The sequence below is a fragment of the Mizuhopecten yessoensis genome, unplaced genomic scaffold (genome assembly GCF_002113885.1).
Source record: "Mizuhopecten yessoensis strain PY_sf001 unplaced genomic scaffold, ASM211388v2 scaffold10829, whole genome shotgun sequence".
Classification (NCBI taxonomy): Eukaryota; Metazoa; Mollusca; class Bivalvia; order Pectinida; family Pectinidae; genus Mizuhopecten; species Mizuhopecten yessoensis.
Window position 1 is genome coordinate 421,629 of NW_018408742.1, and position 22,763 is coordinate 444,391.

Genomic DNA, 22,763 nt, shown 5'->3' on the forward strand with positions numbered 1-22,763 from the left:
CCAGGGGTTAGTTCACAGAGAGCTAATTAAAGTGAGCGTTATTATCGAGGATGTAAGTGATCTTAAATTTACTAAAGTATCCCTATTTTATGATATGCTCATCCTTATATGATCTGTTGAAAACTGTTTGATAAGTTGTGCTCATAAAACAATGTAAACATATTGATAGACAGATGGCCAGATGGACAGCCTGCTAGCATATTACACTCTGTTTTTATATACAATGTAGTAAGTACAGTATATAAAAAGATGTGTTATTTTATCAAAATAAACACCAATCAGACTAAGGGTTGGAATGATTATCTTTTATTCACAATACGTACAGGTATGTTCAATATATTAACAGGTATTCATCTCTCTCTCTCTCTCTTTCTCTCTCTCAAATCTCAGTCATATCAAATTAGCAGCTAATGCATAGCTTCCCATTGCAGATAAATGTCACAACTCCTTTAAATAAATTGTATATAGTAGATACAATTTTTTTCAAATAAAGTCACAATGACCTGATACATACTTTATAAGAACACTATTGCATCAGTAAAGAGATGAACTTGACGCTTTCACCCCTATGTAACTTTAGTAGACTCTACCATGCATTGATCTGGATGAGTTAATTATGGTCTACAGTGGTGAAAGGGTAAAAATAATATACAAAAGGAATAAAATATCAACATAAAACTTGAATGTTATATCACGGAATTAGATTACTATCTAAGTCCGTGGTTATATACACTGTGCTCAATTTTGAACATAAAATCTGGGCAAATTTTCATGTAAAATGTAAAAATTATTGCGTCATTATTTTCAGAATCTATTTACTTAGTATTGGGATATCTTGTTTTGCAAAGTTATGTATTGATCATACAGTTTGTTTTTGCTAATACACAATGTCATATTAAGAAAGAAAAAAAAATGCAAAAAATGTTACAAAAACTAAATGTATCAGGCCAAAAACATGTCTTTCAGGTTACACACCTGAAAATGAATAGGGTAGGTCAGTTGGCAAATAATTTTATTTTACTTTAAATTTTTCATTTTTATGGAGCAATACTATGCTTTATATCAAATTTTATAAATCCTTTCCACACATTACAATGGCTATTAGGGTCAGACTCCCAGAACAGGAAGAAAGTGCATTTGGAGAAGTGGCTGTGAGCTGGGTAATTAATAAATCTTAGAGACAGGTAGGGGATACATTTTCTAGGGTCGGCAGCAAATTAGGGTAGGTCAAGATACATGAAACATACATATTTATCCGTTTGGCCTCATTGTCAGGTATTGCTATACATTTTCTGAAGGGAACTGAATTTATCAAGGAACTAGCTCTTGCTCAGTAAATAAAACAAATCAGTAAATAAAACAAATTTTACGGTGGATGATCATAGAAATTGGATCTTGCAGCGAATATGGGTAAAACCTGCCAATAAGTTGAGCAGTAATACTGTTTTAGCAAGTAAATTTTGGTCAAAAGTATGGTATGTTTCAGGCCCGTTATATACAAAATATTCTTTACAATTCAGGTAATGAACGGCATATAGCAATGTGTGTAGCATCGAAACGTACCAGCATTAAAAGCAATTTAGCAAATAAAATGTTTCAGCGATGTGACACGTATTTCATTAGCAACCACGGATTACTGGAAAACAGATCATGCCCACTTGGTAATACTATGTGCACATGAACGCCTTCCAAAATCTTACACTGTAAAACTACCGTAAATTTGCGGGTATAGTGCACACTTGGGTATAGTGCACAGGTACGTTTTTGGGGTCAGATTTAATTCACATACACAGCCTCATTTATTTTTCTTTCATAACAGTTAAGTTTATTTTCAAGGCTGATAATGAAAAAAGAAAAATGTTTTAAAAGTAGCATCAAAGACATATGATAGAGAAATAGTCCTTGATCAAGTTTTGTTAATACAAATGTACATGTATTATGAAGCCATTTAAACTGATACAGATTTAAATTTAAATTTTGTTTCTGTGATCAACTTTGAAATTCACAAAAAAAGTTTTATTTATCCCTGATGGCACACAGCTGTTATATATGGTTCCAACAATTAAAAACCTTCAATCTTGTAAATTATACAATAAGAGTCCATATTAATATGGCTTTAATGACTTTTGAAGAGTTGAGATCAAATCAAATGTCACTTTCAGCAGGAAAAATACGCAACAAATAGCTGTACCTTTATACCTGATAAATTAGTCATAAACTCATCTGTTTATGTCTAATATACAGCAATTAAATTAACAAATCTCTTAAAATGAAATCTAGTACATATATTTCTTTTTATTTGAAAATGAAACTGTACACATTTCAAAGAATTTACAAAAGAAATAAAATTCAATAGACATATAATGCACAACCTCACAGAAACAAACCTCAAAACTCTCTCCCAAATATCCAATTAAATCCCTCTCCAAATATCCAATCAAAACTCTTTCCTCTCCAATTATCCAATCAAATCACTCTCCTCCCAAATATCCAATCAAATCACTCTCCCAAATGCCCAATCAAAACTCTCTTCTCCCCAAATATCCAATTGAAACGCTCTCCCAAATATCCAATTAAAATCTCTAATACAAGTATTCAATCAAAATCCCTCTCCCCGATATCTAATCAAAACTCTCATTTACCTATCTACAGTCTCACAATTAAACCTTCACTCTATCTCAAATATTTCTATTTTCTCTGTAGTTTCTACAAACACCTGTCTAAACTTATAAAGCTCCTGTTTTTATAAATCACATCTAATTAGATCTTATCCACCCAAAACTTCATTACCTAATAACACTATTTATCAAATTTTGTGACTTTTACTTTGGAAATGTATTTTGAGGCGACTCTTTTTTAATCTTAAGCCTGGTTGCTTCCTTCTCAGTGTTACAAGTAACAATAACGATATCATTGATCTTTTATTGTAACTTGTTATATCATGGTTTCATAGTCTTCATAATGATTTTCTAGGCTAATGAAGTTTGAAGCAGCAGAGACTGGAACATTATGCTTTCTATAAACCTTTGGGGGTAGTCACCCACCATACACTATATAGCTACACATTACACGGACACCACAACACTGTTTGGAATTAACACTATAGTTTAAATATTCTATAAAGATGAATGAGCAATGAATGTGCATCTGATCTACCGCCCTTGACACTTCATACACGTACACAAACATGCATGCACATATGCTCACACACATTGCCACATGCACACGCACACACGCATAAATGTAAATGAGAGCAGTATCATTAATGTCTATACAGTCTTATGTAATGTTACTATGAGACACCTAGCCTTACACATATTTCTATACATTATATATATATTTACAATACTAAATTTATCAGAGTTTAATTATTTCTTCATTCAATTTATTTATAAACAACAACACATAACACACAGGGGGATTTTATTATATTCTGGGTAATTTCAATGAATTGTGATCAGGGCCAGCACTGTCTCAGTAATATTTACGGAATTTCCTCATTGAGGTAGGAATAAAACACTCTGGAAACTGTCAAGTAAAATTACACCAATCCAAGTTGTTCAAACAGAAAATATTGTATATCAAGCATTTTTTGCAAAAAGCATCTTAATCTTTATAAGCAAATTTTATTTTTTTGTTTTTGATTTTGTGAAATTGCAAAAAGTAGCACACAAACTTTTGACCAAATAATGAAAAATACCACACAGTCACATAATAACGTTACCGTAGACATAAACATGTGAAAATTGAAAATTGAAATACATGTCATGTGGTACATAAATTTGATTTTAAACATATTCAAAAACTTTGCATCAAAGAATAAAACGCCTGATACACAGTACTCTCTCCTTATACTAGAACTTGCGTAACTTTTTACGAATATTTACTAGAACACTATTTTGGTCTTAATAAACCCTTTCCCATTGTGATATTTTGCATATTTTACAGATGCAGGCCCCTGTTTTTTCAACGATGATGCACCTCTATGAAATAATCTATATAACACAACCGACAAATCATAACATAGATATTTTGGTCTGGATCATCTATTCCTTAGTCTGGCTATCAACAATAATACCACACAACAAGAACTCCCCATGGAAACAGATGTGTGGCCCGACTCTGCTGTCGGCCATGTTGATTTTCAGACTTTGGTCAAAATAAAACTACGTATAGGAAGTATCATGAAAATCAAAGTGTTTCTTTGAGATTTATCACACCATTTCTGTAGATGAAGCTGATGACAACACAGTGATCTCTATATCTCACCTTTGATTCGCAGGTAACACAACACTGGTCAGGGAGAAGTTTTGACCAACAACATTGGTCAGGGAGAAGTTTTGACCAACACTGGTCAAGGAGACATTTAATTAAAGGACCGTATGATTGAAATTCTACAAAAATGTTTCCTTGCCAATTTGTACGAACTTATGAGGCTCCACAAATATACATTTGACCTTGACATTATATCAAGGTCAATTGTCTCTGAGGTTCATAGTTACAATGTATTAAAATAACCAGAGAGTATTGCCACAATGTTATGTCCTTCACAGAGGAATGCCCTTTAGAAAGAACGACCTTCAACATGTAAGGATCGGCCCTTCAGAAAGAATGACCTTCAACATGTGAGGATCGGCCCTTCAGAAAGAATGACCTTCAACATGTGAGGATTTTTACACTGTGATGACTCCTAATGTAATGATATTTATACTGTAATGGTGACCTTCACAATGTAAATATCCTCAGAGTGTCAATGACCTTCAAAATATTACGACCTTTATATATAACGGTATATGGCCAAGTAATGATGATTGTAAATATATCATTTTGTACATAAATACAGTTTAATGCTCCAACATTGACAGACATTTTCTTTTCAGTAAATCAAAATAACAATTTAATTTGAATATACTGTTAAAATGTATTCATAGGTCAAACACCACATATCCTGTTCATTTTATTTCAGGTCAAAGGTCACAAACACCACATATCCTGTTCATTTTATTTCAGGTCAAAGGTCAAAGATCATCATGACCTGATTAATGAGGTCAAATGTTGATGAGTATAAGTGTCGTGGAGATGACGATGATGGTGGATGAACAGCCGGTACATGTAAACTAATCCTAATCTCAGCACTACGTTACATTAAATTGTCTGATAGGTCACTAGAACTGGACCCAGCTGTTGTCTTCGGCTGACCTGTAAACAAAAACAGATGAATAAGTAATCAAACTACTATAATTCTAACTCCTGGAACCAATTATATTTCTATATAGCTCAACGGTCGATATTTTTATTTTGAAATTTAAGCTCAATGCCAATGGCTGATATATTTTATTTTATTTTAGAGATTGGACCGTAGGTTCCCGTATCTAGAGAGGATATTATATGATCAGCCGAATGTTGCTTCCTGATTCTGTCATAGTGATAATGTCAAAGAAGAAACCTATTTAGGATAAAAGCAAAAGCTTTCAACTAGATTTCAGCAATATGTTGGAGCAGTTCACAAGTGTGAGTGGTCTTTACCAAGGTCTATCACATGACCTAGAGGAGTCAGTTTCACGTGACAAAATGTCCCCGAAGATCGCTGGTAGGTCATACCAGAAGAATTTAAGAGGCTTTAGTGAACCAGTGCCAGGGCTCCACCCTCAACAGATACATCAGGTACAACCAGAAACCAGCTATCTACCTGGACATATACATGTTTAAATGAAGGCTAACCCATTCACCCCTAAAGTCACATTTGAACCTTACCAAATCAAAGACTGGGCAAGTCCAGTTTAAAAATGTAGGGATGAATGAGTTTCGACATTTTTAGGATTGACCAACAAAGTATCTCAGAGGCCAGAAAATACTGACATGTTAGTTAAATTAATCAACTATCTATATTTTGATTGATCATATGGAAAGTACATGGTCAATTTCTGTATGTCACTAATCCTTCATTATTATTTTAATAGGAATTAACACATTTAGTAAAATCACAATCACAGTTCAAATGTGTCTTCAGGGTTGAATCATGTAACCTCAGTTGTACATATATGTCACAAACCCATACTATATACCACAAAACTTCTAGCCAATGAAAACTTCACTCTTCATTTAATTTTGCTGCGTGTCCATTTCATCATTCACATTAGAAATTATATGCAAGGTGAACGGTACTGATGTTTGCCACAAAGTTGGATATGACCTCACTATGGAGGACAAGTGTGAAAATCAAATAGCTGGAAACATTTGCCAATACCAAATAACACCCTCCAACAGACCTGAGTTCAATCAAAGCCTAATTCAAGAACACACATATTCAAAATTGCTTCATTATTGTCTTACAATCAACAAATTGTTAATTTTCTTCAAATGAACGTTATTATGAAAATTCTGAATAAACATGTGTTATAAATTCCATTTTTTTGGAAGGGAAATAAATTCTATTATGAATCTGTGTTACTTCTCATAGAGCTTATAATCAGGCCTTGATCATAAAGTACCATACAATATCCCTTCAGCATCCACGTCATGTAAATCACGTAGGATAACATTTGTCAGTACAGATATCTCATATTCTAGAAATTATACATGTACTACTTTATTCAACCTAATTAAAGTCTTAGTTAATAGTATTTAGAGAAATTTAGAATGACTCTGGAACGTTCCGAAATTCTCAAAAAATAGCCATGATAACACTTTTATTTAAGATAAGTCAATGAAATACTGCAAAGGGGATGAGATGCTTAAACCAGGAAAAGCAAAATTGACATTAACAGTCAGAACACTTGAGTTGAAAACGGCATGTTTGTCATGTATATGAATACATCTAGCGATCTGTCTGTATATAAACCTGTATACAACTTAATTATCTTGCCTACTGTAGGTACCATATCGCAGTTTTTTTACGCAGGCTTCGCTTTTCACGATTTTGACCAAAAATATGAAAATTACACAGATTATAATTTCGAGATCTACACATGTGAAGGAACTACATTTTTGCTGTGTTTTAGCACAGAGACTATAGACACTCTTGCATATATAGTGGCAAATAGCCCGACGAATGGGCCGCGGCTAATAACAGCATATTGAGCAACAACAATACATGTATTTTTTAAACAAATCATCAACAAAACAATTAGATGTCAATATAATCTATTTTTAAACATCATTACTCTTAATGTCACATTATAGACCCGCAAAATCACAAAAAATAACATCTCCACGGAAATACCCTGCTCTACGGTACATGACTTTACATGTGATCATCTGATTACTTAGTAAAATGCTATATAGATACATAAAAAATACATGTAGGGGACGGGAGTTGGGACAGTGTGTGGGAGGTAAGTGTAGATCAGGATTGTTTTTAGTGAGTGTTTTTGACAGGGTGTGTGTATGTTGAGAAGAAAAGGAACAGGAAGATTCTGTGTCGGGAGGGGGTATATTTGTGTCTGCAAATGACATGCAAGACATTTCTTAATTACGTGTCATCTGTCAGAAATCTACTGAATCCCCCACTTGGTATTTTTTTTTTATCAAACTTAATAAATTCATCACATAGAACAGCATAAACTGTGGCATCATTTTACTATTGTTTTGTCAAATAGGGGTTATTGTAGAAAGTTTTTATATTCAAAGACTTTTCCACATGACTTCCCTGTCATGAAAATGTGAAAGGACAGAAAGTATTCACTGTAGGCCTAGGCTAGGAAATGCTTTAAATTATACCATCTGAGACAGATTCCAACATATTTACTTGTTGAAGAGCCTAAACCACTCATTTCGGAAGAGTTTCAATGAATACAGTACTTGTATATCTTTTTGTTTATCTATAATTTATGACAAGTAAGAATACAGTACTTGTATATCTATAAGTTATCACATTGAAACATGATTACCATTATATTTATGTTTTTGAAAATTTACCCAAAGTTTCTGCTATTTTAGGAAAAAGAACCAATGCACAATTGCAATTGTGAAGCATACTCTTCTATATGGTAGAGATGATTAGAGTTACTTCCCTTTTCAACAATTTACCCATCTCCTATAACATAAGAGGCCACTAGTCAGCCTTTTTTCTATTGGATATGATTTTGCCCACTGCGACGTGGCACCTGTCTGTATTTTAAACTGAAAAATATACCCCTTTTGTTTTTCGTATATTTTATTTTTGATTTTCTGGATTCCCTGGATGCAACATTTTGATTTCAAGGAACTTTTAAACTTGACTTTTTCCATATACCTATAGTGCTGGCTGTATGGTAATGGGAAGGACTAAATTTGGGGAGGGGGAGGGGCTTAATATCATAAACATCAAACCTAGGGTATGGTTATCACACACTACTGCTTCTCAGCAGACCTCCTCCTGTAGGAATGAAAACATTTTAACCAGAATTTGTACCAATAATAACCAAAATAGTTAGAGATGTACTGTTTAAATATGTCTGTAAAATAAAGAAATGATGGAGAACCAGTTATCACAAATCGATCCCACAAAAGACTACCAGTAACCTTTTAGCATGCTACCCACAGATATACTACCGTAAAAATGAGGTTATCGTGGATCTGAATGACGTCGGTGACAACGTGTCTGTAAGAAACTAATGCCAAACAAAGACATCAAAACTAACCGAACAGGACGCATACATACATGTCAACTCTCCCTATTTAGGAGGGAGACTCCCCATTTTGGAACCTAAAATAGAGCATTTTTACCAGTGAATTTGCTAAACTTCATCTAGGTTTTAGGGGAATCTACCCTTGTCCAGATTTGGGGGAAATTAAAATTTTGATACAAGGCTCTAGGGTCATGATCATGAAGGTAAAAGATAAATGTTTTGTCCGACATACATGTGTGCAGTATATTTCAATTTATAAACAATTTTAAGCTTAGATTTTAGAATTTTTTATTCAAATTATGTTAAGAAAATGTATATATGCAGTATTATGCATTTTAACTGTTGAAGAAAACATATTCATAGGAGAAATATTTTCTCGTTGAAATAGGATAATTTTGAAGCACATAAGGGGGTATTTCTAATAACAGGAGAATTTTCTTCTGTAGGAGAAACTACCCATAAATGGTAGTGAATCAAGTCTAGATTGAGTATTTTCTAAAATCTTTTGGTTTCATCGGAAAGAACAGTTCCAAAGATGCCATTAAAAAGTGTTCTGTTTTCTCTCAGGTATATATTTCTGAGCACCCATAATCTCCCCCATGAAAATTTCAAAAAGATGGCAAGCATGCCTATACACTAGAATTTTGTGAGTCAGTCACATAAAAAACAGATATAGGATTTTATTAATCCAGTCCGACAAACACTTACCCAGCACTAGCAAAGTCCCCCCAGGGGTCAGAACTACTCTGCACCGCCTGAGGCTGAAGTGGAGCAGAATCGTTATTTCTTGGTCCCAAATCGAACAGGAAGTCAATGTTACTAGAAGCACTCGAGCTGTTATTTTGTGCCACTGGTGCTGCTTGTGGCTGTGTAGGTACTGGAGCACCAACAAATGATGGCTGGGGCGGCTGTATACCGCCCCCTGGTGGTGCTGGGAGTTTCACTCCCCCTGGTGGCGGCGGCAAAATCCCTATCCCTCCTCCTGCATTTCCTCTTGGTCTAGCTTTGGTATTTGATGAATCTGACCTTTTTGTCTGAAAAGAATAATGTGAATATTAACACATCTTCAGTAGTATGCAGTCAATATGTATCCATGTTAGCAATTTAGATCTAAAATGGGGTTCTCTCAAATAATATTCCAGTCTCCCAATTTCTAACAATTCAATGGTCAAAAGTGATCTTAATAGAAATAGAAAATACTTTCATATTGAACTAAGTCCTACTGAAAGTATTTTTAATACAAAAAAGAAAGCTGAAGTACTTTCTTAAATTCCATAAAATTTTATTTCAACTCTCACATTTCTGTAGGTACTTAGTGAGCCGAGAAGCACTCCAATGCTGTTTACTTTTTGATACATTCACAAGATCTCAGCAAATTACAAAAAATAAGTTTGGGCACCCAACTTGATTCTGAGCAATATCAAAGTTTTACTTCATAGCTTGACAAAGGGACCAGTCAGTCTTGAAACGTTGTGATGTATTTTATACATACATTGTTTGTGTATGAAGTAAAACTTGGATATTACATATTTCCTAACTGATGAATCTAATTAATGATTTTGAGCAGGCTAGGAGAACCTGAATTTATGAACATACGGAGAGGATTAAAAACAATGATTAACAGAATTTTTTCTAAAATCTTTCTATACAATGTATACACAATTCACAATGATGTTTTGTTCTTGCAAAATGACCAGACTTAATAGTGCTCCCACAGAATTTTAGATTTGGGTGTATATTTGATACATTTTCAAGATTCTGTACCCCTAGCTAGGTACCTAGTTACATAGGGCAATCGTTTAAAACTGGGGGTACAACCAAATGATTTGGGGGTGAAACCCCTAATTTGGGTTTTTTGATGGAACACAGCTGCTTAACACGAGGAACACAAGTTGTAGAACAGAGTACCCCAATATTGATCTTGATCGTCTGTCCCTCCTTGAAGCCCAGGTCAAGCTTTGGTCCCTTATCAAACTGTGTGGATGCTGACTTGGCCTCCTCCTCCGTTTTTAACCACCTGTGGATGGAGTGACAGATTAACATTACACTGTACATTAAGTCATTCACCCCCTGAAATTTCATAATGAACTATTCCAAACTTTGAATTGGAAGAGTTAAAATGTGTCTTCAGGGGTAAATGAGTGAATGAGTTAATTAGGTAAATCATTATTTTTTCTTTTGCAATAATTGAGCATGGGTGTACAATTTCATTAGTATAATAAATAAGAAAGGTACAATTCTATGTCAGGACTAGGGAACAATTTTCCTATATACTGTGAAATCAGATATTTTTGTGGGCCCAAATTTCGTGGTTTCCAGACAAAACACCATTTCATGGGTACATGAATTCATGGATTACGAGTACCTTCTCATACGGAAAATTGCTTAATGTAAACTTGTAATTACATCGTGGACCTATGATTTCATGGATGAAGATTACAAACGAAATCAAATACGAAATAAAATCCCCGTGAAAATTAGAGATTTTATCTGCTATGAAAACATAAGTCAGGCCTATAGCTGGAAGATTTCAAATTCTGCCTGCAGGCTTGTACCATAAATATGACATATTGTATGCCCTTGTGGACAATTTTATTTTGATCTGAATTTGTAAATGTAAATAACAGATTATAAATGTTTAATGAAAATAATGTTTGAAAATTCCTGTATGCAAGGCAATAAGCTTTCAGGGTGTCACTGTCACTTGGTGCCAATATAATATCACGTCATTAATTCATGGGCAATTTAATTCTGGGGTGTACATATTCAGTATTACTGTAAAAGGCTGCAGGCAGATATTAAAAAAAAAAATAGTCTGACCTTTGTTTTCACAGAAAATATTGGCCATTTTGTAGTAAATTTCAGGAGGTTATCTCCCTTGGATTGTTGACTGCACCAACACAAGATCTGGGGCCTGTTCGTTTATGCGGAATAACTGGTTTATCTGTTTTTAAATGTACCAACTACGGTATAAATCCAGGCGGACCTGCAAATGTTTATGCAGGCCTTGCAAGGCTTTCTCAAGGCCTGCCTGAAAGCAGCATAAGATTACTAGGTCCGACCTTATTTAATGAACAAACAACTGAGGTCCGACCGGTTCAACCGTTTAAATGAAAATGGCCCTTGTATGTTTTAGCATGACCTCTTTGCTTCCTGACTCTTTAACAGATCACACAAGTTTTTTTCTCCAGTGTGATGTTAGTTTTCGGAGTGGGAAGCTGGTCTCAGATCCAATGTAACAACAGGGTGAGACATCCTACACCAGTATTCCCTACAATTGACACTAGCCCCAAGTGCTGGACTACTGGAATAAATATACCTCATTTTCATTACAGCGTGTCTGATTGGATGATACTGGTCACATGACTGGGCAAAGAATCGGCAAAGAGCCACAACAACCTAGTTCCGAATGACGGGAGCAGATGACAACAATGGCACGTCAACCTGCTCAAATCTTTTATTGTGTTATTGGTTTTTTTTTATTGTTGTTGATTAATCATGTTAACCTCGGAGACACAAAGAGTTGTGTTGCCCTACAGTAAGGGCAATAAATGTTTAGTTTACACCAATATAGTATTTACTAGACATATACTGTACATATTTATGACGTACATGTACAGATAGTGAACCTCTGATCGTCCTACCACACTTTACGTTCTGAAGGATTCATGTACACTTGTCAGTTAAATGAATGGGTGTTTAAACATGTACTTACTTGAAATGATCTTGTAACGATACGTTAAGGTCAAAAGAATCCCCTCGATCTTCAAACCCGATTCCAATGAATGCTGATCGACCTGTCACAGAAATACAAGGCTACAGATCATCTACAATTTTTGTGGATTAAGTTTAACTCATTCACCCCTGAAAACACATTTGAACTCTTCCTATTCAAAGGTTGGAGTAGTGCATTATGAAATTTCAGGGGTGAATGAGTTAAATACCAGGATATACATGTCCAATATTTACAATGTACAGACTGCAGCCTTACAAGCAAGGGAGGTTACTGATTCAAAATACCACATTATGATTCATATTTTACCTAAAAAAAATCTCTATGCATTATAATTACAATTTTGTTTATATTCTATTTTTTCTTTTGTATACAATTAACTGTATTAAATCAACTTACACATTATTGCAATGTTAAATCTCTGTTCATGTGTCTTTAAAAACAATTCAATACAGAGCTGAATTTAGCTTTTTATGAATTGGAGATTTTCCCTACCCTATTTATCCCATGTTAAGCCCATGCCTGGTAATAAGCCCATCCACATATTTTGCTGTTTAGTGGAAATGCCAACAAACACGATTTTATTTCTCTGTAATAAACTATACTCACTACTTTGAGTATTGACAGCTTGGCTTAATGCACGACAAATACTATGGTAGTATAGTGGAATGGTTTATTTATGTTACAAGCATTCTTTATGATCACCTTGTGTTGAATAGGTTATCGCCATCAAGAAGAAAAAAAAACACACAAAAAAAAATATAAAAAAAAATTGGGCAAAATGTTCACATTTTAGAAAAGTAAGTTTGTAAAGTTCAACACCTACCTCCATCATCTTTGATTCGTAGAACAAAATATCGACTAGAATCTGTAACTGATTCCACAGCTATACCTGGGTACTGTTCTACTGGGCACTGTGCAAACAGGTCACCTGGAAACAAGGGAGACAACTCATTTTACAACGTTGTCCCCATAATGTTGATAACAGTTTTGTTATTTTGGATTTGTGATGTTGCATTCCGTATGGACTATGGGCAGAATTTATACATTTAAAATTACTTGCATATATTTATAACAATACTATTTGATTGAATTTGGGTTAATCACAGAGCTATATTTCTGTTTTCATTTTTTTTAAATTGTACCTGAAGTTTTATCTTCAAGTTTAATATACAGTTCTTTTCCTTTGGACACAATCCGGAGTCTTCCTGTCCAGTCTGGTTCATCAAGCTTCCAATCAGCTGCCCTGGAAAGTCAGAAAAAAACCGCACAGTGGAATTAATTATTTAATTATCTGTTAAAGTGTCAAGGAGGTTTTAATTTTTCACAAAAGATTGTACAAGTTACACCCATTTTGTTTTTTTATCAAAATCTGTTCTAGCTTTTCTGGACTTGAAGTCCTTCGCATGAAAAGTGTTGAAAGATAGAAATTAAAAATGGAATCTTTACTGTATCCACTATTCCTTGGACATTTATCCATGGGAAAATATGTATCTGTTGAGAATAAACACATTGAGTATACCTAAAGCACAGTGGCTTATCTCAAATTGTGAGGTCCAGAGGGCTTGTGTACTAGCAATTGTAGCAAAATATTTCTATTAAACACAACATTACATACAACTGTATAGTTTCCCATTTTTGGTTCCACCTCCTAGCACTAAGGGTGACAAAACTGTTCATTTACCATGATATATGAGACTTGTTTCCCTAGTCCATAGGAAATTTGGTTGAAATATGATCAACCATTCAGGAGGAGAACTTTTAAAGAATACCATGCCCACATAACTCCATTTTCAGCCTTGTCTTCAACCTCATATGGAGCTATATTAAACATTTTATTCATTATTTGATTCCATGGTACCAGAGACCAAGGATGCTTATAACAAAGGATGAGATCTGAATATTTGTACATATATGGTTATAGGGAACCTAAAGGACTAACCATGCATGGCCTGGACTATAAGCTAACCCTTGGACTAAGTCCTTGGATTAAAGAATAGAGCCCGGGCTAATATTGCTGGTACAATGTACAATGTAGTATGACATTATGTTCTACTAATTTAGATCCAAGAGCAGGGCTGATCTGCATATGCACAAGTGTATCCATTTTCGCATGCAAGTACATGTACAATTAAAGAGTGGGCATTTCATGTTTCCATGCATGGTACATGTACATACATTTGTATGTATGACCCAAGCACATAGTCCCCAAGGGTTAAACTGGACTCAAAAGCCAATCCTGGCTGTATAAATATATTCTCCTCTTTCTGTCTAAAGCACTGGCATACATAGTTATTTTACAGGTTGGAAATCTCAATAATTTCCATATCATGACCCAAGGACTCATTCCCCGGGGGAGTTAACATTGGACCCAGAGGCCAATCCTCATAGCAAGATTGTTGTTGTCTCTTCTTGCCCACTTATTATATACAAAGTTATATATTGTGGATTTTAATTAATGTTTAAGCAGTACAGCTGTATAGTCAAATTTCCTCTACTTAGTGTTCCATCCCTCTAGCACAACCCCTGATGTCACACACTACATTTATACAAAAATGATCACCTTTCTCTTGTGATATTTCCAGACAACTATTGTTACAATATGTGGTGCAAAGTGGAGTTGGATGGGGTGGTGTTGGTGGGGTGCCCTTTAAAATTTGTGTATATTGTGTGAAGGGGGGGGGGGGGTGCACACACATATGAATCTTGCTTTTATAACATTCAATCCCCTTGCCCAAAACTGCTAAACCATTCAACCAGTCTTAACTACCAGAGTTTTAAAGGAAAGATGATGGATAGACGGGCAGACAGACGATAGACACCACACCATGGCACCATGGCATAAGCAAACTTCACCCACTGGGCCAGGCAATTAAAAATGGTAGAAATCAAAAGGACCAATATCAGCTTCGTAAAACCAGTCAGTTCAATGGGCTTAAATATCTATTACTTTTGGCCACATGGCAATATATATAGAAAAAATGTATTGACAAAGACACGGCTAATCTACATTCCAACTAGGATTATCCATTCATTGAACTGTCCCCGCTATTTTTAGTATTTAATTTATAGTCTGACAAAACGTGCCTTTTTTTCATCTGATAAAAACAATTAAATCCTATTTCATACATATTTCTAACAACCACATATATGTAAACTGACCAAGTCGGATATATTTCACAGTTAAATGAAGGACTGACTTTTAATCAATACATTCTACTGTATGATCAATCCTGAAAAGAGGAGATCCGCCCACAAACCGGGGGGACCCATTGTGCCGAATATAATGTGTTTTTTCAATTATGTTATACATAATAATACACTATGGTTAGAGGGTATAACGAGTATAATGTACGTGTTTCTTGTATCTCACCTATACCCTCTGTTTGAAGGCCGGGGTGGTATTTTGTATACATGAACTGTGTTTTTGACACATAGCACACTCTCGTAATCCGCCATGTTGACCGGAAATGGTAGTGTGGAATTATCTCCCCTTTGTACATAACTTTGATCATACACGCTTTTAGTACCTAAATTGTAATAGACTTATCCAAGTCCCCATTTTCAGACAGAAATTAAAACGATCTACTCATTTTCTTCGAAATAATGTTACAATGTCATTACTTAATGTAGTTTACAATCTTGTACACTACATAGGGAAAATGCATGTAAATGTTTAATGAGATTTGTCGACAAAATTTAAAATTTAAAATTAGAAAATAAGGCAAGGAACATATAAATCGATAGCATGTAGATCTACCTGCAACATAATTTGATGACTTTTTCTCCATCTCTATGCGATATTAAATATAGTGCACTATCTAGCTGGAAGAAGAAACTCATAGGCGCTTTAAATCACAGAAATAAGCAACACAAGAATCAAATTGCTAACTATCACGTTGTCCTACCTTGAACTTGTGCCACCTGCTTAATACTTCTACATCTATGTGTCTGTGACGAAAACATATCGGTGTTTTATTTCGCGGTTTGACTGTGCTTTCAACGGCGTCATTTTTCACAGTATCATCGCGATCGTACATCAATGGTCCATCACAGATACTGCAGCACCCGTCTCAGGTTATTTTACACTCTAATATTCGGCTATTGGAGCTGTCAGTGGAATAAAACCACTTTCTCTAAAGTTAATATAGACTCATAGGGCATGGAAGTATGAAGATTATATAGACTCATAAGGCCCTGGAAGTCTGAAGATTATATAGACTCATAGGGCCTGGAAGTCTGAAGATTATATAGACTCATAGAGACATGGAAGTATGAAGATTATATAGACTCATAGGGCCTGGAAGTCTGAGGATTATATAGACTCATAGAGACATGGAAGTCTGAAGATTATATAGACTCATAAGGCCATGGAAGTCTGAAGATTATATAGACTCATGAGCCATGGAAGTCTGAAGATTATATAGACTCATAGGGCCCTGGAAGTCTGAAGATTGTATAGACTCAAAGGGCCTGGAAGTCTGAAGATTATATAGACTCATAGGGCCCTGGAAGTCTGAAGATTACATAGACTTATAGGGCCTGGAAGTCTGAAGATTATATAGACTCATATAGACTCATAGGGCCTGGAAGTCTGAAGATTAAATAGACTCATAGGGCCTGGGAGTCTGAAGATTATATAGACTTATAGGGCCCTGGAAGTCTGAAGATTATATAGACTCATAGGGCCTGGAATTCTGAAGATTATATAGACTCATAGGGCCTGGAAGTCTGAAGATTATATAGACTCATAGCTAGGGTCCTGGAAGTCTGAAGATTACATAGACTAATAGGGCCCTGGAAGTCTGAAGATTATTTAGACTCATAGAGCCCTGGAAGTCTGAAGATTATATAGACTCATAGGGCCATGGAAGTCTGAAGATTAAATAGACTCATAGGGTATGGAAATCTGAAGATTAAATAGAGTCATAGGGCATGGAAGTCTGAAGATTATATAGACGCATAGGGCCTGGAAGTCTGAAGATTATATAGGCTCATATAGACTCATAGGGGCCTGGAAGTCTGAAGATTATATAGACTCATAGGGCCTGGAAGTCTGAAGATTATATAGACTCATATAGACTCATAGGGGCCTGGAAGTCTGAAGATTATATAGACTCATAAGGCCATGGAAGTCTGAAGATTATATAGACTCATAGGGCCTGGAAGTCTGAAGATTATATAGACTCATAGGGCCCTGGAAGTCTGAAGATTATATAGACTTATAGGGCCTGGAAGTCTGAAGATTATATAGACTCATATAGACTCATAGGGCCTGGAAGTCTGAAGATTAAATAGACTCATAGCTAGGGTCCTGGAAGTCTGAAGATTATATAGACTAATAGGGCCCTGGAAGTCTGAAGATTATATAGACTCATAGGGCCTGGAAATCTGAAGATTAAATAGACTCATAGGGACTGGAAGTATGAAGATTGTATAGACTCATAGGGCCCTGGAAGTCTGATGATTATATAGACTCATAGGGTCTGGAAATCTGAGGATTAAATAGACTCATAGGGACTGGAAGTATGAAGATTGTATAGACTCATAGGGCCCTGGAAGTCTGATGATTATATAGACTAATAGGGCCCTGGAAGTCTGAAGATTATATAGACTCATAGCTAGGGTCCTGGAAGTCTGAAGATTATATAGACTAATAGGGCCCTGGAAGTCTGAAGATTATTTAGACTCATAGGGCCCTGGAAGTCTGAAGATTATATAGACTCATAGGGTCTGGAAATCTGAAGATTAAATAGACTCATAGGGACTGGAAGTATGAAGATTATATAGACTCATAGGGCCCTGGAAGTCTGTAGATTATATAGACTCATAGGGCCTGGAAGTCTGAAGATTATATAGACGCATAGGGCCCTGGAAGTCTGAAGATTATATAGACTCATAGGGCCTGGAAGTTTGAAGATTATATAGACTCATAGGGCCCTGGAAGTTTGAAAATTATATAGACTCATAGTTAGGGTCCTGAAGTCTGAAGATTATATAGACTCATAGGGCCTGGAAGTGTGAAGATTATATAGACTCATAGGGCCCTGGAAGGCTGAAGATTACATAGACTTATAGGGCCTGGAAGTCTGAAGATTATAGAGACTCATAGGGGCCTGGAAGTCTGTAGGTTATATATAATCATAGGGTCATGGAAGTCTGAAGATTATAAAGACCCATAGGGCCTGGAAGTCTGAAGATTATAGAGACTCATAGGGGCCTGGAAGTCTGTAGGTTATATATAATCATAGGGTCATGCAAGTCTGAAGATTATATAGACTCATATAGACTCATAGGGCGTGGAAGTCTGAAGATTAAATAGACTCATAGGGCATGGAAGTCTGAAGATTATATAGACTCAGAGGGCCTGGAAGTCTGAAGATTATATAGACGCATAGGGCCTGGAAGTCTGAAGATTATATAGACCCATAGGGGCCTGGAAGTCTGAGGATCATATAGACTCATAGGGGGCTGGAAGTCTGAGGATTATATAGTCTCATAGGGGCCATGGAAGTCTGAGGATTATATAGACTCATATGGGCCTGGAAGTCTGAAGATTATATAGACTCATAGGGCCATGGAAGTCTGAAGATTATATAGACTCATATGGGCCTGGAAGTCTGAGGATTATATAGACTCATATGGGCCTGGCAGTCTGAAAATTATATAGACTCATAGGGGACTGGAAGTCTGAAGAGTATATAGACTCAAAGGGGCCTGGAAGGCTGAAGATTATATAGACTCATAGGGCCCTGAAAGTATAAAGATTATAAAGACTCATAGGGCCATGGAAGTATGAAGATTATATAGACTCATAGGGAACTGGAAGTCTGAAGATTATATAGACTCATAGGGCCATGGAAGTCTTAAGATTATATAGACTCATAGGGCCCTGGAAGTCTGAAGATTGTATAGACTCATAGGGCCCTGAAAGTATAAAGATTATAAAGACTCATAGGGCCATGGAAGTCTGAGGATTATATAGACTCATATGGGCCTGGAAGTCTGAAGATTATATAGACTCATAGAGACCTGAAAGTCTGAAGATTATATAGACTTATAGGGCCATGGAAGTCTGAAGATTATATAGACTCATAGGGACCTGAAAGTCTGAAGATTATATAGACTCATAGGGCCATAGAAGTCTGAAGATTATATAGACTAATAAGGACCTGAAAGTCTGAAGATTATATAGACATCAGGGTTCTCCCCAGAATTTTTTTAAGCTGATATGTTTCATTTGCAACAAACATTCAAGACGGACACGCTAATATAATACCTTATAATACCTTATCAAACCTAAGGGGGGTGGGGGGTGTAATATAATGTTTAAAAAGTTACTTTTATTTACCAAACTTCTTTTGGTGAACATTAAAACCAAGGAAATAAATAAGTGTTTCTTATGTCTGAATTTTCAGCAATATATTCTGAAAAAAAAATACAATTTATAGAAAGGTGGATGAGTTTTGTACATTGAATAATAGATATGACATTTGTGATATTTGTCTCTTATCTTTACATTTGTATCCCTTACTTAATCCCCATTAAAAATAATTTAAAGAAATATTTAAAAGCTATAGGGGGAAACACTTACATGAACAAGTTTATATCATAGTTGTTATTATTGTAAGAGAAAATGTTTTAATAAAATGTACAGTGTTTTAATTTCCTCTAAAATTATATTAAATACTGCTGTCAGTAAATGTGATCAAAGATTAAAACAGCATTTTTATTTGAGCTCTTCTTCATTAAAAACGACAAATCCGGAATTTCATTCCCCTTTCCGGTTTGTACTTTACACAATCCAAGATGGCGACCATCACTAACTGAAACACACGCTATTTCAGCGTTGTCAATTGCAATCATATGTGAGTAAATTAATTTATAATAGATGTAATAAGTGTTTGTTTTGTTAATCCAACAGTAGGTACCTCAATTAATCACCTATTGACCATGCTAAAAGGATCCGGTGGTAATTGCTTTAGGCTCCAGTGAGCACGCTTGCCGGACACCTGTGGGCTTGTCGTCCGGTCCCCCTCCTCACTAATTACAGGCCCCCTATGGCAATACGCTTCTCGTGCATCTGACCAGTGGGGTCATTGATGGACTTGGGTCAGCCGTGTGATTTAATCAGTGTCAATTTCTTGTGTAAAAGACCACCTTCTGTTCAGTACAAATAACAAGGTGATACGGTTCACAGTTTAAGGTGATACGGGTCAATTAAGCTGATACGACAGGGAGGATTTCAAACTGAAGCTGATACGGAGCCGTATCAGCTAAATGGCCTGGGGAGAACCCTGGACATATAGGGCCGTGGAAGTCTGAGGATTATATAGACTCATATGGGCCTGGCAGTCTGAAAATTATATAGACTCATAGGGGACTGGAAGTCTGAAGAGTATATAGACTCAAAGGGGCCTGGAAGGCTGAAGATTATATAGACTCATAGGGCCCTGGAAGTATAAAGATTATAAAGACTCATAGGGCCATGGAAGTATGAAGATTATATAGACTCATAGGGACCTGAAAGTCTGAAGATTATATAGACTCATAGGGCCGTGGAAGTCTGTAGATTATATAGACTCATAGGGCCTGGAAGGCTGAAGATTATATAGACTCATAGGGCCTGGAAGTCTGAAGATTATATAGACGCATAGGGCCTGGAAGTTTGAAGATTATATAGACTCATAGGGCCATGGAAGTCTGAAAATTATATAGACTCATAGCTAGGGTCCTGAAGTCTGAAGATTATGAAGACCCAAAGGGCCTGGCAGGCTGAAGATTATAGAGACTCATAGGGGCCTGGAAGTCTGAAGATTATATAGACTCATAGGGCCATGGAAGTCTGAAGATTATAAAGACCCAAAGGGCCTGGAAGTCTGAAGATTATAGAGACTCATAGGGGCCTGGAAGTCTGTAGGTTATATATAATCATAGGGTCATGGAAGTCTGAAGATTATATAAACTCATATGGGCCTGGAAGTCTGAAGATTATATAGACGCATAGGGCCTGGAAGTTTGAAGATTATAAAGACTCATAGGGCCCTGGAAGTCTGAAAATTATATAGACTCATAGCTAGGGTCCTGAAGTCTGAAGATTATATAGACTCATAGGGCCATGGAAGTCTGAAAATTATATAGACTCATAGCTAGGGTCCTGAAGTCTGAAGATTATATAGACTCATAGGGGCCTGGAAGTCTAAAGATTATATAGACTCATAGGGCCATGGAAGTCTGAGGATTTTTTTGACTCATAGGGCCATGGAAGTCTGAAGATTATATAGACCCATAGGGTCTGGAAGTCTGAAGATTATATAGACTCATAGGGCCATGGAAGTCTGAAGATTATATAGACGCATAGGGCCTGGAAGTTTGAAGATTATATAGACTCATAGGGCCCTGGAAGTCTGAAAATTATATAGACTCATAGCTAGGGTCCTGAAGTCTGAAGATTATATAGCCTCATAGGGGCCTGGAAGTCTGAAGATTTATTTGACTCATAGGGCCATGGAAGTCTAAAGATTATATAGACCCATAGGGTCTGGAAGTCTCAAGATTATATAGACTCATAGGGCCATGGAAGTCGGAAGATTATATAGACTCATAGGGCCATGGAAGTCGGAAGATTATATAGACTCATAGGGCCATGGAAGTCGGAAGATTATATAGACTCATAGGGCCATGGAAGTCTGAAGAGTATATAGACTCATAGGGGCCTGGAAGTCTGAGGATTATATAGACTCATAGGGGCCATGGAAGTCTGAGGATTATATAGACTCATAGGGTCCTGGATGTCTGAAAATTATATAGACTCATAGGGGACTGGAAGTCTGAAGAGTATATAGACTCATAGGGGCCTGGAAGTCTGAAGATTTTTTTGACTCATAGGGCCATGGAAGTCTGAAGATTATATAGACTCGTAGGGGCCTGGAAGTCTGTAGGTTATATATACTCATAGGGCCATGGAAGTCTGAAGATTATATAGACTCATATGGGCCTGGAAGTCTGAGGATTATATAGACTCATAGGGGCCTGGCAGTATGAAGATTATATAGACTCATAGGGCCATGGAAGTCTGAAGATTATATAGACTCATAGGGCCATGGAAGTCTGAAGATTATATAGACTCATAGGGGCCTGGAAGTCTGAAGATTATATAGACTAATAAGGACCTGAAAGTCTGAAGATTATATAGACTCATAGGGCCATGGAAGTCTGAGGATTATATAGACTCATATGGGCCTGGAAGTCTGAAGATTATATAGACTCATAGGGACCTGAAAGTCTGAAGATTATATAGACTCATAGGGCCATGGAAGTCTGAAGATTATATAGACTCATAGGGGCCTGGAAGTCTGAAGATTATATAGACGCATAGGGCCTGGAAGTCTGAAGATTATATAGACGCATAGGGCCTGGAG

At 36.1% G+C, this 22,763-nt stretch overlaps 1 protein-coding gene across 4 annotated transcripts; it reads right to left on the reverse strand.

Moving 5' to 3' along the window:
- Positions 1-290: 290 nt before the first annotated feature.
- LOC110462742 (adaptin ear-binding coat-associated protein 1-like) lies at positions 291-15,813 on the reverse strand. 4 transcript variants are annotated; one of them, XR_002464312.1, is made up of 8 exons: positions 15,716-15,813; positions 13,488-13,588; positions 13,169-13,273; positions 12,325-12,406; positions 10,518-10,626; positions 9,318-9,643; positions 4,655-5,199; positions 291-4,616 (listed from the first exon to the last, which is right to left on the reverse strand). XR_002464312.1 is itself a non-coding variant. In XM_021516877.1 (8 exons), exons 1-7 carry the CDS (start codon positions 15,799-15,801, stop codon positions 8,332-8,334), a joined length of 834 nt encoding a protein of 277 aa, XP_021372552.1. In that variant the 5' UTR covers positions 15,802-15,813; the 3' UTR covers positions 291-5,199; positions 8,311-8,331. The 4 variants fall into 4 exon arrangements, 2 of the variants coding, with proteins under 2 accessions (XP_021372552.1, XP_021372551.1); XR_002464313.1 differs by having other exon boundaries at positions 291-4,578; positions 4,617-5,199; XM_021516877.1 differs by adding an exon at positions 8,311-8,356 and having other exon boundaries at positions 291-5,199.
- Between the last annotated feature and the right edge of the window lie 6,950 nt (positions 15,814-22,763).

Bases quoted from the DNA above. Each gene is read 5' to 3' on its own strand.
- LOC110462742 (XM_021516876.1), bottom strand. From the start codon at position 15,801: ATGGCGGATTACGAGAGTGTGCTATGTGTCAAAAACACAGTTCATGTA. The intron at 13,589-15,715 runs GTGAGATACAAG...CTGACTTTCCAG, and splicing joins CCTTCAAACAGAGGGTATAG to GGCAGCTGATTGGAAGCTTG. The intron at 5,200-9,317 runs GTAAGTGTTTGT...TTTTGTTTACAG, and splicing joins GGGGACTTTGCTAGTGCTGG to GTCAGCCGAAGACAACAGCT.